Below are 17,587 nucleotides of genomic sequence, written 5' to 3'. Positions count from 1 at the left end.
TAAGAAGGAGGGGTTTGGGTTCCTGGAGAACTGGTCCAACTTCTCTATCAGCTACAGGCTCTATCGTTGGGATGGGCTGCACCTCAATGGGGAAGGGGCAGCTGTGCTGGGGAGAAAGATGGCTAGAAGGTTGGAGGAGTGTTTAAACTAGGGACTGGGGGAGGGAAATTACATTATAGGAGGGGAAGATAGGGCAGATATAGACCAGGGGCAAGATAGTGGGACTGGGGGGAGGAATGGAAGGAGGGACTAGAACAGTTCAGAAGGAAAGGTGTAGGGTAAAAAATATACATAAACCTCTCAAATGTATGTATACTAATGCCAGAAGCCTGACTAATAAAACTGGGGAGCTGGAATTAGTGATGTGTGAGGAGAACTATGACATAGTGGGAATAACTGAAACATGGCTGGATGATAGCTATGACTGGGCAGTTAATGTACAAGGTTACATTAACATATTTATTTAACCAATCACTGGGAACAGGAGTTGTCCCAAAAGATTAGAAATTAGCAAATGTTGTGCACATTCACAAGAAAGGTTGTAGGGAGGAATCGGGCAACTATAGGCCAGTAAGCCTGACATCAATAGTGGGGAAATTAATGGAAACCATACTTAAGGAGAGGATTGTGGAACATCTAGACTTTAGTAAGGCTTTTGATATTGTCCCGCATAGAAGGATCATCAATAAATTGCAATCTTTGTGCTTGGACTCCCATATTGTTGAATGGATTAGGCAGTGGCTGAGAGACAGACAACAGAGGGTTGTAGTCAATGGAGTGTATTCAGACCATGTCATAGAGCAGCAGGAAATGCTAGCAGAATGCTTGGGTGTATAGGGAGAGGCATTACCAGTAGTAAGAGGAAGGTGCTCATGCCGCTCTACAGAGCACTAGTGAGACCTCATTTAGAGTACTGTACGCAGTACTGGAGACCATATCTCCAGAAGGATATTGATACTTTAGAGAGAGTTCAGAGAAGAGCTACTAAACTAGTACATGGATTGCAGGATAAAACTTACCAGGAAAGATTAAAAGGACCTTAACATGTATAGCTTGGAAGAAAGATAAGACAGAGGGGATATGATAGAAACTAGTAAATACATAAAGGGAATCAACAAGGTAAAAGAGGAGAGAATATTTAAAAGAAGAAAAACTGCTACAAGAGGACATAGTTTTAAATTAGAGGGGCAAAGGTTTAAAAGTAATATCAGGAAGTATTACACTGACATCAGATTGAACTGCCCCAATCTGTGTCACTATACTCCCCATTATATTTTCCGTCCTGGAGACGGTATGAAATATATCATTCATCATTTTTACATCTATCTCTGGAGCTAGTTCAGGGGTTCCAACCTCCCCTGTAGTACCCCCTTTACTGTTCCCCTGTGTCATGATGTGTGCTTCTGTATTTATCATTTTTTCTTTCTGTAGTGGTGTAGAGACTGGGGAATTGGGGGTCAGATATTTAGTTAAATTATGCTATCTTTGCCCCGTCTCTAATCCTGTTATTGATCTTCTAGTACTGGAACTAGTCGGGGCACATTGTTCATCTTTTTTCTTAGAGAGAATCTTGTATTTAGTGTACGTTTTTCCCTTTTCACCTCTCCTAATCGCCTCTCTCCCTCCTCCCCTCCCTTTCTCACAACCATTTAAACTATTTTCCCAGTAATTTTCTCTAATTATAAATTCATATACCACCAGCATAAAAACTCTATTAAGAATAATAATGACTTGTGAGTGTTGATACTGCACGAGTCCAACAAACCGGCATATACAACTTAACTCCCAAAAACAGGAAGGGGGAGCACCACTTGGAGCAATAGAGTATTAGTAGAGTATTAGAGGAATTAGAGGGAGAGAAAAGAGAGAAAAAAAAAGAAAGAAATCCATGAGAGGGTGTTATTGTTGTTATAATTCTTGCAGTCCACCAATAGCGGAATACAGTCTATCCGGAACCGTTTTCTTTGATATTAGTCAATACAAGAAGATGACCGCAGGTCTACCACCCTGCGATGACACAGCAGGTGCAGGAGAAGGTAAACATACAAAAAAGTTAGTCCTTAGTTAGTCCAGAACAAAGCGGGGGTTAGGAGGGAATTAGGACACAAAAAAATTCCAAAAGGGGACGAAACCACCGGCATAGTATAGTGGCGTATAATGAATCACGGTCCACCTTTATATCAAATAAAATGAACCATCGCCAACTACATATCTTCACCCCTTATTCATATATTTATTTTATTCTTCCCCCTATCCCCTCCTCTCCGTCTCTCTCATACCTCGGTTAGTTTTCCCCAGAAATTGTATTATTAGGGGAACCTCACATAAATGCAAAGTACATGCTCCCTCCACTTTCAGCCCTCCATCCACGCTACTACATAGCACCGGAGGTGATAGCGTAGCAATGGTGAGGCTTCTGCGCTGTGAAATAAACCGTTCTCTGCCTTTTTCTTCTCCGCTAGGCATACCCACATCAAGAATATACCCCAGCGGTGTAGTTACAGCGCCAACGGTATTAATCCTTAATCACAGACACAGCCACACAGTAGATCCGAGGGAATCACCATAGTGTCCACTGTTCCAACTCAGGACTCAATTTCGGCTTTTACAGATGCCAGACCCCAGACCGCACAAACACACTGTCCCACCTCCCACTGAATGATTCCGGCACTCCAGCACTCCTCTATTCGTCTGCTCTCACCACCATGATACCAATGTATACGGCGTCTTCGGCCGGCAGAGGCAGCGGTCCTTAGTAGCAAGCGTGGTACAGCACGGTAAGAGGTGAACGAGGCATGGCGTCCTCCTTACAGCAAGCATCCGGGGCACGGACCGCAGCCGCTCACCAACACAGCGGCACACACACGGGCTGATGGCAATGGAGGGGGGGCGGAGTCAAGCGTCCTGCGTCAGACGCTCACATGCTCGCTTCCCCCATGGCTCAGAAACTGCGGGTTTACGTTCATAAAAAAAAAAAAAAAAAAGTCTAAACTTCAACTGCATCTGAATTGTTTTGTTCAAAATCCATTGTGGTAATGTACAGAACAAAATTAGAACAATTTTGTCTCTGTCCAAATATATATGGACCTAACTGTATGTAACATAGTAAAATAGTTTATAAGGCCGAAAAAAATACATTTGTGCATCCAGCTCGGCCTGTCATCCTGCAAGTTGATCCAGAGGAAGGCAAAAAATATATATGTGAGGTAGAAGCCAATTTTCCCCACTTAAGGGGAAAAAACTCCTTCCCGCCTCCATTAAGGCAATCAGATAACTCCCTGGATCATCGAACCCTCTCTAGTAGCTGTGAATGGAAAAATAAAGTTATGGCCTTGGGTAAGCAGGGAGTAAAAACAAAAATCCCAGAGCCTTGAAAGGGTTTTTTATGTGGCATATCCAAACTGAAGGCTGATGTGCTGCAGACAAAAGGATTTTTGGTTTCAGCTGCATATGTTGCACCACATAACAAAAATGCTAAAAGATACTATGCAAGTCACATTAGATTGCAACTGATTTGGCTGGGGTTATTTTTAGGTTTTTGGTGGCATGACTTCTAAAAATTGCTGTAGCAGAGCACATCTTCACACAGCCCCAGTCTTAAAGATGCCATCAGCTGACAAACGATTGCTCATTTGACGGTTGATCAGCTCAATATTTACATGCTACACTTCCCGATCAGTGCATGTAAAAGGGCCCAAAGTTGCATGCTAATTGGTCCCTTCCTCTACATAAACATATGAATAGATAAAGATGAATATGCATTAGGCATATCCTGCATTGAGGGAAGAACGAATAAGTAACTTTAAAGGAGTTGTACACCCATTTCTCCTCCTCTTGGGTACACTTGCCAAGGGAAGCATAATTATGTGCTTCCTGGCACTGGTTACCGGCTCCTTCTCTCCCTGGCCTTGGCTGCACTGCCGCTCTCCCTGGATGGAAATTCCTGTTTTGACGCTGTTGCAGACAATTGCTGGCCACAAATGGTCACGTAACACTAGGGGAGCAGGTCACTGTTATGTCCAGCGATCAGCTGCAAGGGCTTCAAAGCAGACGTTAACATCCTGGGACAGTAGCAGAGAAGCCAAGGCCAGGGAGAGAAGGATTGGGTAGCCAGCATCAGGAAGCACATAGTTATGATACTCTTCACAGGTCAGCCCAGGAAGGGGTTTCGCCAAAAATCCCAAAGGTACGCAACCCCTTGAAGGGTATATTCCTGCATGTACAAAAGATTACCTTTTGCAACCATCCCATTCATCTTAATCTGTTTTGCAGAAATCCAAGCAGAAGAAACCCCATTTAGACGTATGGAACTGACTTTCAGTTGCAGACATTTCTGCAACAAACCTGCCATGTGCAAACTCATCCAAGGGGATAATAAGCCGTTTGCGTGGCTCCTGACCATGCAGGCATAGATCGGCAAGATGATCTGACTCCCTTCAGATTACCCATAGTTGTAACAAAAATACTTCAACAAGGAAATTGAATGACCACTGTCCAACCAACACAACAGTTAATTGTTATGAATTCAATATATCTACCCCCTGGCTTATAGCCCGTTACTTTTTATCTGCCCCTGGCTTATAGCCTGTTACTTTTTATATGCCCCTGGCTTATAGCCCGTTACTTTTTATCTGCCCCTGGCTTATAGCCCGTTACTTTTTATCTGCCCCTGGCTTATAGCCAGTTACTTTTTATCTGCCCCTGGCTTATTGCCCGTTACTTTTTATCTGCGCCTGGCTTATAGCCCGTTACTTTTTATCTGCGCCTGGCTTATAGCCCGTTACCTTTTATCGGCCCCTGGCTTATAGCCCGTTACCTTTTATCTGCCCCTAGCTTATAGCCCGTTACCTTTTATCGGCCCCTGGCTTATAGCCCGTTACCTTTTATCGGCCCCTGGCTTATAGCCTGTTACCTTTTATGTGCCCCTGGCTTATTGCACGTTACCTTTTATGTGCCCCTGGCTTATTGCACGTTACCTTTTATCTGCCCCTGGCTTATTGCACGTTACCTTCTATCTTCCCTTGGCTTATAGCGCATTATCTTCTATCTCCCCTTGGCTTATAACGCCCTACCATCTACCCTTGGCTTATAGCACCCTACTATCTACCCCTGGCTTATAGCGGCCTACCTTCTATCTACCCCTGGCTTATAGCACGTTACCTTTATGACATAAAAGTAATCAGAATTAAAAATGAACACAGCCGGGAGCTCATAGCTCAGTCACAGTTGCATTACACATAGATTATTTGGAGGACGTCTGGTAGAAGTTAAGAAATGCAAACTTTAGCATAGTTCTTAGGCAATCCTTGGCCAATTGACATTTAGGCCAATTGAAATACACAGCATATTCTTATTTGCACACAAATAAACGGGTACAGTACATATAATTCCATCCCAATAGCTCTAATTAAATAAAAGGCTAATAGAGCCCACCTTTTGCCATTAGCCCAGTGGTAAAAGGAGATCTCATTGTCCAGTCACTGGCACAATCACGCCAACTGCACCCAAAAACCATTTACAGAATCCACCTTTTTTTACAGCAAAAATGCTACACTGATGCCACTAGCCTGTCCTATACATCTGCTATAGACTACACTACACTACAACTTACTACATTCACCCACAAAACTCTCTACGGCTATGCTGCTCTCCATATCTGCCAGTATTGTAATACTAACATACTTCATAATCCAAACCTCTCAATCCTGTGTTTGCACTAATTCTCTAGAATGCAAAACCTGGACAATCAGATCAGTCCCCAACATACACAGTTTTAAGTATTTCCTAAGAACACATTTTTCTTGGCCAGCCATTTTTTAAAATAAATTATTACTCAGAACCTGACCTGTTTGTCGACATCACCCACACACTTTGCCTATATTGCACTTCACATCTGTGCTGGTTGTTTAAAAGGGTTTTACAGGATTTTTTAATTTATTTTCTTATCAAATTTATCATTCAGATTTTCTGTCATGACAAGTGAGCAAAATTATACAAGGATGCAAAGTTCACTTCATGTCAAACAATAAAAGTTCCATGTATCCAGGGAATGAGTAGAGACATATTGGGAGGGGAGGGGATGGGATAAACATACACAATTAAACAGATACAAATAAGAGGGGGAGGGGGGAACAGGGATAAACAACCATGGACATTTTCCAGTTGCAGCTGATACAAAGCCGAAAAGGAGTTGACATATCTTCATTAAAGCCTGGACAAAGGCACAGATCTCAGAAAATGTAAGATTCCACGACAAAGGCAAAAGCGGAAACAAAGGCAGAGGCAGAGACAGAAGCGACCCGAATAACATAGGCTCCCAACTGCCACCTATTATGGTGGAGCCAAGCTAGTAAAGTTGTCTAAATGTTTTCCAAGAATTCCACAGCCTAACATACTTAGCATGTGCTCTGTTAGCCCATCCAGCTAACTCCTCCATCATACATATATCTGGTCCACTTTGTCAAACGACTGATCTAAGGTGGGAGGCAAGATTTTTTTTTAAATGATAACCTATCCTCTGGATCCTCAGTGACTAGTAGGGTTCCAACACCCAGAACCCCTGCCAATCAGCCGTTTTAAGAAGGCAACTGCCTTCTTTTAGCCTACCAAGCATATAGCACCTATGATCGATATTGCACTCAGCCTCATTCACTTGAAGCGTAGGCTGTACGCCACGTGACACATGAACGTGTTGGCACTGGCCTAGGAAAAGCTGAGAAAAGGTTGCGGTGCTCACAGGAGCATCATGACACATCATAATTATATGAACCCCACCATGGATAAGAGATAATAAATAATAAAGAAAAGAAAAATATAACACAATGCAGCAACTTAAGATCAGGACAATCCAGAGGAGTTATACAAAGCAGGCAAAAAAATAAAAATTAAATGTTAAAAGTTAGGTAGAAGACACCCCCACACGCTTTTTTTTTCTCATTACTAATTATTGCATATACTACTTTATTGGAGGTCAGACTTTTACTTTCTATTGATCAGTGTCAAGAATTTAACAATGATCAACAAAAAAAAAAAATCTTTAGTGAAAATAAATATTCGTATACCAAGTATATAGCTACATTGCTAATACAAGAAATCTAAATTACTGCTGGAAGGCCTATGACAACACATTTCAGTGACTGAGATTGGAGAGAAAAAAAATATAAATGTTGTAAAACTCCAAGCCACACATGTATACTGTATGTGCATACAGTTAGAGAATGATTAAGTCTTTATTAAACAAAGTTAAGATCCCGTGACAAGCTTATATACAGTCAGGTTCATAAATATTGGGACATGGACACAAATCTAATTTTTGGCTCTATACACCACCACAATGGATTTGAAATGAAATGAACAAGATGTGCTTTAACTGCAGCCTGTCAGCTTAAATTTGAGGGTATTTACATCCAAATCAGGTGAACAATGTAGGAATTACAACCGTTTGCATATGTGCCTCCTACTTGTTAAGGGACCAAAAGGTAATGGGACAGAATAATAATCATAAATCAAACTTTCACTTTTTAATACTTGGTTGCAAATCCTTTGCAGTCAATTAAAGTCTGAAGTCTGGAACGCATAGACATCACCAGATGCTGGGTTTTATCCCTGGTGATGCTCTGCCAGGCCTCTACTGCAACTGTTTTCAGTCCCTGCTGGTTCTTGGGGCATTTTACCTTCAGTTTTGCCTTCAGCAAGTGAAATGCATGTTCAATCGGATGTGGGTCAGGTGATTGACTTGGCCATTGCATAACATTCCACTTCTTTCCCATAAAAAACTCTTTGGTTGCTTTTGCAGTATGCTTTGGGTCATTGTCCATCTGCACTGTGAAGCACCGTCCAATGAGTTCTGAAGCATTTGGCTAAATATGAGCAGATAATATTGCCCGAAACACTTCAGAATTCATCCTGCTGCTTTTGTCAGCAGTCACATCATCAATAAATACAAGAGGACCAGTTCCATTGGCAGCCATACATGCCCATGCCATGACACTACCACCACCACCATGTTTCACTGATTAGGTGGTATGCTATCATGAGCAGTTCTTTTCCTTCTCCATAATCTTCTCTTCCCATCACTCTGGTACAAGTTGATCTTGGTCTCATCTGTCCATGGGATGTTGTTCCAGAACTGTGAAGGCTTTTTTATATGTCGTTTGGCAAACTTTATTCTGGCCTTCCTGTTTTTGAGGCTCACCAATGGTTTATATCTTGTGGTGAACCCTCTGTATTCACTCTGGTGAAGTCTTCTCTTGATTGTTGACTTTGACACACATACACCTACCTCCTGGAGAGTGTTCTTGATCTGGCCAACTTTTGTGAAGGGTGTTTTCTTCACTAGGGAAAGAATTCTTCGGTCATCCACCACAGATGTTTTCCGTGGTATTCCGGGTCTTTTGGTGTTGCTGAGCTCACTGGTGCGCTCCTTCTTTTTAAAGAATGTTCCAAACAGTTGTTTTGGCCATGCCTAATGTTTTTTACCATCTCTCTGATGGGTTTGTTTAGTTTTTTCAGCCTAAAGATGGCTTGCTTCACTGAAATTGACAGCTCTTTGGATCTCATCTTGAGAGTTGACAGCAACAGATTCCAAATGCAAATAGCACACTTGAAATGAACTGTGGGCCTTTTACCTGCTCATTGTAATTGGGATAATGAGGGAATAACACACACCAGTCCATGGAACACCTGAGAAGCCAATTGTCCCATTACCTTTGGTCCCTTAACAAGTGGAAGGCACATATGCAAACTGTTCCTACACCGTTCACCTGATTTGGATGTAAATACCCTCAAATTCAAGCTGACAGTCTACAGTAAATGCACATCTTGTTAGTTTCATTTCAAATCCATTGTGGTGGTGTATAGAGACAAAAAAAAATTGAATTGTGTCGATGTCCCAATATTTATTGACCCAACGGTATTTCTGCTGCCAAATGCATCTTTACTCGTGGCCATGAAGGAAGTGTCCGAATTGCATAGGAACTTTGTCACAGGGGATTTTAACTTTACTTTGAAGAGGTTGCATTGGCTTCCAACTACTGGACTTTTCTAGCTGTGAGGATTTAATGAGTATATTGATAGTAAATGGTTATCCCCTTTATGTTATAGTTGTGAACTGCTAATATAACAACTGTAAATGGATAAAATGGAAAATCTATTTAATTATGACAGGACTTGTTAGAAATTTCATAAGATAAATACATCATGGACATATGACCAGGTAAAATTAATGTATCAATTGTGAATTACCAACTAGGTTTAGTCAAGCTAGGCAGGGTGAATAAGACTTTGGGGAAATTTTCTTCCTCCCTGTGTCAGTTTTCTGGTGCTAAAAAGTCGTAAAACTCAGCCCTTAGCTGCGAGAGTTCAGTTTGGCGCACGGTCTGCCAGAGGAGGCATTTAATTTGATAAGTTATGATAAATTAAATGTCACCTCCAGTGGTGCAAGGGCCATCAAGACCAACACAGCACGTGCCAGTCTAAGAGTTAAAGGTTGGGAAGGAAGCAGAACAGTCAAGGATGTGATGGAAAAATGAATCAAGCCAGCAAATGAGGCATTAAGGACAATCGCAATACATTAGTAAGTGCCATGTATTAACTTTGTCTACATGATACATGTTATTTGCTTAAGTAAGACAACCCCTTTAAGTAATAGTCTTACTTTTAGGGGTGCTACGCTAGTAAAACCAGTACAATGAAGTTGTTTCAGGACAATTTGCTAGTTCTTTGTCTGTTTTTCACCATCTGTTTCTTCTCCTATCAGAACAAGCAAGACTCAAGAGTGAAGTTACAAATGTCAATTCCGTTCTTACCTTCATACAAGTTCTTCTTTTTCATCCATTTTTCTACTGTTTCCGAAGCAACACTTTCTGATACAAATTCATCCAGCAGTTGAGGATGGAGAGAGAGATATGCCTTTACTTTCTCATCTGTCAAATCTAAAATTAAACAGAATATGGAGTCAATAATCTCTGTTAACACAAAAGTCACATTCCGTGGATGGCAATACATGCTATAATATCTAACATAAGAAAGTGAGCATGCATCTTCCTAGGGTCAGATCTCTCCACGGATTCGTTCACATGACAAAGATGCACAAGAACATTATAATAGTATATTTATTAAACAAGATGGTTATTTAAGAAATGATGGACCCAACATAAGGCAAGAATCACCGAAACTCCCCATTGATAGGGGTAGTTTGGCACTCTCCTAACAGAAAATGTAGTGGTTCTGCAGCAAAAAAGGCAACAAAAACGGCATGTATTAAATGTGCTGTTTTGCAGCAGAAAGGCCTATTGATTTCACCCTCACTGCAGATTGCAAAAGGGTGAACTCTGTGGGGAAGAGCCTCAGCATAAGTTGACATACTACTGATTTCAGGTCAATTTTACACTACGGTTTTTGCACGCAGAACTTGGATGAGAGTTCTGGGACTGTACAGCGCTGCAGATTAACCACAATTGCAATGGCAAATTCAGCTATTCAGTCAAATGTGAACCCAGACTAATTACTATTATGCATCACAATTACAACAAATAATTGGGTGGGAGTATGGTAATGTATCTTGAGGCCGATTGTCCTGCAAGCAGAAACTCATAATCACTATTCTTTTAGTATTTACTTGGTACTATAGTTAGTCCTTCTGGTTAAAGCCAAAAAATTTGCTCCCAGGAAATCTTAATATTTTACATATTTTCTTTCACATTATCTGGGAACTAACTTTTTATTAGTATCTGATGGATACTAAACATTTTCTACATGGGCAGTATTTAAAATGATGCTCTTAAGCCATTTGAGGAACTGAGAAATGGATTCTCTCCAACACGTATTCCGCTATTTACAAATCTGTCACGTTTCCTTACAATTATAAAACATTTAAACTCATACAACATTATAAATGTACTGACTGACCATCATAAATGCTTTGGAACTATTAGAAAAATTGATAACTTTTTGAATAATTCTTGAAAACCTGTACCAATCACTAGTAGCTAAGCAATGTGGTCTAGGATATCTGAAAGAAACTTGGTTGAAAACAATCATGGATTTCCATGAATAAATGAATGGTCTACCATTTGCCCCAAATCAATAAAAAATAAGCACTTGCCAGGGATGCAAGGTTGGTGACCTGCAATAAAAGTCCTCTTTATTTGCAGATGATTTTCTGGTGTAGGTCTCTCAGCCTCATATAATGCTTCTCTCTGTAATGCATGAGTTTGAGTGATATAGTGCAGTACCGCAGACCTGGGGGTATCTGCAAATGTTTATCATGCATTGTATATAGCATTGTCAAGTTATATATTTTGTGTTTATGCCTTTATTCAAGCTATGGAAAAATATGGTTGGCAGGAACAGGGCTAACCACCCTGTTCTTTCCCTCTTGGTAGGAGTAGGAAGCCAGGAAGTAGAGTTCCAATCCAGAGAGGGAAAAGGAAGCACATGCCAGAGCTCATACTCCTAAGAACCCTGTCCAATTTTCCTGTGAGACCAACACTCTAGAGAGACCATCACAATTCAGAACACAGCTTCCAGAAAGCATCAGTGTGACAAGACAGCAGATTGATCAGTGAAATTACAACACTTCTGCATGGAGTGAGATTATGGCTCAGACACCAATCACCTAAACCACTGCTATGCTTTCTAAAATCAAGCCTGTATTACAGTAGACACCTATATCCACAACTGTCTACTAGTGCCAATCAATTGCCATCCAATCAGCCACCAAATCTTCTCATCTGGTGTCAGACCTTACTTGCACTTTGTACTGAAATCTGCTGTACCACAAGTTATAACTGGCACCAAGTAAAAAGAGACTGTTATTCATTTACTTCTGGTCTGATTCTTTAAACTACCTTTCCACTGCACCGATTTCCAGGGAACAGCAGCCATAGGGAGTACACCATGACACAATCTCATTAGGGCCACTACAAGTCCCATCCTCTGCACTGGTTCCTCCAGGGCACACAGCAATAATCATTTAAGTATTTTTAAAGAAGCACCCCCCAACAAAAAATGTATTCTCTGACCTGTTACAAAGCTACATGATGTGAACTGTGGTGAATGGAATCTTACCAGTAACTGTATTTGTGAGCTATCCCCTCTCTTCTGATCCTCAGCTGTGTCATGTGACCATCACTATGACTTTCCAAATAACACAGCATCTTACGTGTGGACAGGAAGCCAGTCTCCCTGTGTATATTCCTATGGGAGCCTCAATGTCAGTATCATAGGAATGACTACAGAAATAACTGACCTTCTGTCCTGTGTCAGTTGGCGATCAAAGTTCTGGTCATATGACACAGCTAAGGATCAGAATACACAAATACAGTCACTGGGAAGAAGATTACCTTCACTGTATATCATGCACCTAACAAGCCAGACTGCATTCACACTTCAGGCACTTGACCAGTTATTTCCATAAGTAATTGTGAGCCAAAACCAGTAGTGAAGGCTACTCAGACATAAGGTATAATGGAAATATCTGTACCTGTTCTGTGTTTTTGACCCACACCTAGTTTTGGCTCAAGATCACTGATGGAAATAACTGATCAAATAACTGAACTGTGAACTTAGAAAATAAAACATTTTGTGGGAGTGCTTCTTTATGGTTAAAATTGCTGAAAAAGCGAGGATCTTGAAGAGGAACTGTAACTTCTCCTGACATGTTTGTATTAGTAAGCACTTGCATTCTCTGTGTAATACCAATTCTGGAGCATCTATTCTTTTTAGTCCATGATGTGCTGAGTCTTTTTCCTGCTAGAAGTTATGAATGAATTCATTGCTGGCAGCTTGGAATGAATATCCAGTCATGAAGCGCTCATTCATCAGGTAATTGAATGCGGTTATGTAAATCATCGTCAGCGCTCTATTGCCGGCAAACAATGATTCTGTATGGGGCCCCGCAATGGCATTAGTGATCGCTCCTCCCCATACTGTGGAGGAGATCGATGAATGTAAATGTAGTGATCTCCTTCACTGACAAGCAGGTGATTGTCGGGATGAAACGATTCCTTAACTACAATAGTCTGCTCAATTGAGCAGTGTAAAATGGGCCTTTAGTGGCCCATAGCAATCAATGGGATTCCACCTTTCAATTTCCAGAGGGACTAGAACAGTTCAGAAGAAAAGGTGTAGGGTAAAAAAATATATACATAAGCCTCTTAATTGTATGTATACTAATGCCAGAAGCTTGACTAATAAAACCGAGGATCTGGAATTAGTGATGTGTGAGGAGGACTATGACATAGTGGGAATAACCGAGACATGGCTGGATGATAGCTATGACTGGGCGGTTAGTGACACATTCTATGTTTCTATGTTACAGTCTGTTTAGAAAGGATCGCAAAAACTGGAGAGGGCGAGGGGTCTGACTTTATGCAAAGTCCTGTCTAAAGCCCACACTTGGGAAGATATAAGTGAGGGACATGAACATGTGGAGTCACTGTGGGTAGAAATACATGGAGGCAAAAAACAATAATAAAATACTGATAGGAGTTTATTATACACCAGAGTCCATAGAAAATCTACTACTAAACGAGATAGACGAGGCGGCAAATCATAACACCACACAGCAAAAAAAAAAAAAAAAAAAGTAAAGAAAATTCATCTGCCACTGGGCAAAAACTATTTGTCCTATACTAAATAAGTGTGCGAATTACAAATCCTAAGTCAGAATTGTTGTAACATGTCACGAAATGTTGCTATGCATAAGTATGCCTAAATGAATTAAGCACTTGGAAAGCATTGAATAATTTTGAACAGAACAAGTTTTACTCCAACAATTACCTGATCTACATCAAATTTGCGCAGTAAACAGTGTATCAAAATGTAATGGAATAACAATTTCAAAACGTCTTGTTTTTCAGTTTACAAGTCTTACTCGAGCAAGGCCCTGTACTGTTAAAAGTGCTTCAGGCATCTGCTTTTGCAATGGTCATATATTCCCGTTGCAAAAACCAGCAGTAGTCCCCTCCATCATGTTGGGATTCCAGCGGCCTTGATACCTGTTCTCCATTGTAGAAATATATGGAACCGTCTCCATGTTCGTCACTTACCTGTCCCAAATTGGGTAGGAAAAAGTCAAGATGGGAATGTAAGAAATTCACTTTCAATGACATTCAGCAGCCAAGTTGTTTATATGCTGTAATAAGCATGTCTACAAATTCAGCATAGTTTGCAGCTCGTCTGTTCCTAAGGAAGTTCTGCACTACTAGCACAAATGCCTCCTAAGCTGCAAGTTCCAGAGGGTTGAGTTTTGTTCTGAATGTGTCATCATGCATAAGTTTGTTGATTTTGGGGCCAATAAAAATTCTGGCCTTTATTTTAGCATAAGTTTTCAGTGTGCTAAACTTCTTCAAATACTGGAAACCATTTCCATTACGATCAAGTGCAATTACTAAAAATTCCATTAAACCAAGTTTAATGTGAAGTGGTGGAAGATAAACTTGAAGTGGATCGACCAGTGATTTGTGTTGTACATTGTACTGACCAACTGTGTGCTCGACTCGGAGAGGCCACTGTTGTCACCGCCAGACATCTGAGAAGCTATGACAGACGTTCTTCAGAACCTCCTGCCTGAGGTTCTTTTGTTTTGCTTTTGTTTTGTCATCTCGTTTCCCTCTCTTAGCTGTCATCTAGTTGCACTGATTGCATCCCTTTAAATCCCCTCCCATACTGCATCACTTTGCGGTTTATACAACTTCCTGGACTGTGCTGATGCTAGAAGCTGCTACTGCTGTATCCACAAAGATAAGTCTGTTTTCTTTATTTCTGTTTGCCTGTGGGCTTGATCCTAGGTGACCATGATTCCCTCCGTATTAAGTATAGGGAGCCGGTGGTCATGTCCCCTCACTATTATAGGGTGTTCATGTGTCATACAGTTGAGGAACGAGGTTATGCAATTTTCTACCTTAAAACTGTATATCAGTTTCAGGTGACCGGTTCAGCTTGCGTTCATGGAGTTTGTTCTGAGCCTAAGATCTCGCTCCCGGATACATTCTCCGGGTGTAGTGAGAATTTTGTTCGTTTTAGAGAGGCTTGCAAACTCCATTTTCGCCTACTTCCCCATTCCTCTGGTGATGAGGAGCAGAGGGTGGGTATCATCATCTCTCTGCTCAGGGATAACGCTCAGTCTTGGGCCTTTTCGCTGCCAGTGGGGGCACGACCCCTCCGTTCAGTGGATGGATTATTTTTAGCCCTGGGTCAGATATATGATGATCCGGATCATATTGCTCTGGCTGAGTCTAGACTACGTCTTTTATGCTAGGGTAAACAGTCCGCAGAGATATACTGTTCAGAATTTCGAAGATGGGCAGCTGATACTGGTTGGAATGATGCTGCACTCCGAAGTCAATTTTGCCATGATCTTTCAGAGGGATTGAAAGATGCATTTGCCTTTCATGAGAGACCTATCTCTTTGGAGTCTGCCATGTCTCGGGTCGTTCGTATTGACAGGCGTCTTAGAGAGAGAGGAGAGATCACTCCTTCCTGTCATACTCAGTCCAAGGACAGTGCGGCGGTCTCATTCAGTGCGCAGGGGTCTCAGTCTCTCTCAATCCCTTCTGAGCAGGAGCCCATGCAGCTGGGTTTGCTTGCCTCTGACAATAGAAGATCCAGCTCTCAGAGGAGGGTTTGTTTTTGTTGTGGAGGTATAAATAATTTGGCAAATGTTTGTCCCTCTAGGAGATTCAGAAAGTTTTTTGAGAGTAATAAAGAAACAAAAAGAAATATAATCCTCTAAAAACTTTCCATCTGTTACTATTGGCAAGGTTGATGCGGAAATTGAATGTTTTCCGTTTGCTTGTAGTTCCCGTTTTGTCCTACCTGCCAAGGTGGCGCTAGAGAGCAAGAACATTTTTTTTTTGATATTTTTGTAGAGAGTGGAGCAGCTGCCAATCTCATTGATAATCAATTTGCTATAACATATGGTTTCCAGGTATGGGAAAGGATATACCTGTTTTTGCTATTGATTCCGCTCTACTTTCTCAGAAATTGTTAAAGGGCATAGTTCACAATATCCGTTTGATTGTGAGTGATACTCATGTTGAGGATGTGTCATGTTTCCTCCTAAGCGGGTTGCATGCTCCTCTAGTGTTGGGGCTACCCTGGCTCACTAAACATAACCCCACCATTGCTTGGCAAGCGAGGCAAATAAATGGTTGGAATGACTTTTGCAGAGAGAATTGCCTCACAACATCTGTTTCAGAGGTTTCTACTAAGACTGTACCATCTTTTCTCTCTGAATTTTCGGATGTGTTTTCTGAGAATGGTGTTCAGGAGCTGCCCCCTCACAGGGAGTACGATTGCCCCAGGCGCCAAGCTGCCTGAATCTCGTTTATACAATCTCTCCCAACCTGAAAGGGTCGCTATGGGTGCTTATATCTCTGAGGGCCTAAGAAAGGGACACATACGACCCTCGAAGTCACCTGTTGCCTCTGGTTTTTTATTTGTTAAGAAAAAAGATGGTTCTTTAAGACCATGTCTGGATTTCAGGGAGCTGAACAGTATCACAATTCGTGACCCTCAGGGGCGTAGCGTGGGGGGGGCCGGGGGGGCCGTTGCCCCGGGCGCCACACTGCAGGGGGGCGCTGTCCGCTTCAACAACAAAATCTTAAATGGCTGATGCTGTGTTTTTTTCTTCACACAGCAGAGCAGAGCAGAGCAGAGTGAGGAGGCGGGGCGCAGTACGATCACACTGATAGGCTCCGCCCACCACCAGGCAGGAAAGACAGTGCGGAGCCAGGAGCCAGAAGAAGATAGAAGCAGAAGATGGCTGCCGCACTGTCCCTGCTTCAGCACTTGTAGCGGTCAGAGAGTCTATCCAGAGTCCAGACAGGCAGCCTGAAAGCAACACTGACAGAGTACGTGACACTGCAGTCAGTGTCATTCCCAGTCCCAGCCTGAGTGAATTAGGTCAGTCACAGTGTGTATGTTGGCATGGGCTGAGGGTAGGCGTTAGGGGTAATATATGAGTGAACTAGTGAAGTGCCACTGTGCCAGTGCCATGAGAGCCAGGCCAAGGCTGCCAAGTAGATGGCATCATGGCAGTCAGGGTGCTGGTGAAGGATGACCAGCCCAGGGACACTGACAGATAGACAGTATGCCTCTCTGGGATGCCATCTGCAGTTTCTGCCCATCTCTGCTGCCCATATACCAGGCCTACCCTGGTATATGGAGTGGACAGCAGAGATGGGCAGATGGCATCCCAGAGACAGTACTTCACCAGCACCGCCTGACTGCCATGGTTCTGCTTGGACTGGCTCTCATGGCACTTCAGCTTCCTCTTGGTCTTTTATATCCTGCTTTGGAATCAGGTTTTGAGCTGGGACCCTGTAAGCTTCAGGGCTGCAGCCAGGTCTGCCCTCCTCTCAGTCTCAGGTCCAGACAAGTCACTGACCAAGTTTAAGTCCCTCTGAGGCTCAGCCTAAGGGTCCATTCACACGTCCGCAACGTGTTTTGCGGATCCACGGATCCGCAAAACATGGACAGCGGCAATGTGCGTTCCGCATTTTGCGGACCGCACATTGCCGGCACTAATAGAATATGCCTGTTCTTGTCCGCAATTGCGGACAAGAATAGGACATGCTCTTAA

At 42.2% G+C, this 17,587-nt stretch overlaps 1 protein-coding gene across 3 annotated transcripts in view; it reads right to left on the bottom strand.

Annotated features, from left to right (window-relative positions):
* The window catches only part of PDE10A (phosphodiesterase 10A), a 333,722-nt gene that overhangs the window by 234,242 nt on the left and 81,893 nt on the right, over positions 1 to 17,587 (bottom strand). For all 3 annotated transcript variants that reach the window (XM_044292077.1, XM_044292079.1, XM_044292078.1), the window contains exon 2: positions 9,807 to 9,932. In XM_044292077.1, the coding sequence (XP_044148012.1) occupies positions 9,807 to 9,932 (126 nt within the window). The remainder of the gene's footprint in view (positions 1 to 9,806; positions 9,933 to 17,587) is intronic.

This window comes from Bufo gargarizans, chromosome 4 (genome assembly GCF_014858855.1).
Source record: "Bufo gargarizans isolate SCDJY-AF-19 chromosome 4, ASM1485885v1, whole genome shotgun sequence".
In the NCBI taxonomy this organism is placed as follows: Eukaryota; Metazoa; Chordata; class Amphibia; order Anura; family Bufonidae; genus Bufo; species Bufo gargarizans.
Note: the sequence above shows the minus strand (reverse complement) of the source record. Positions and strands in the feature narration are given on the sequence as shown.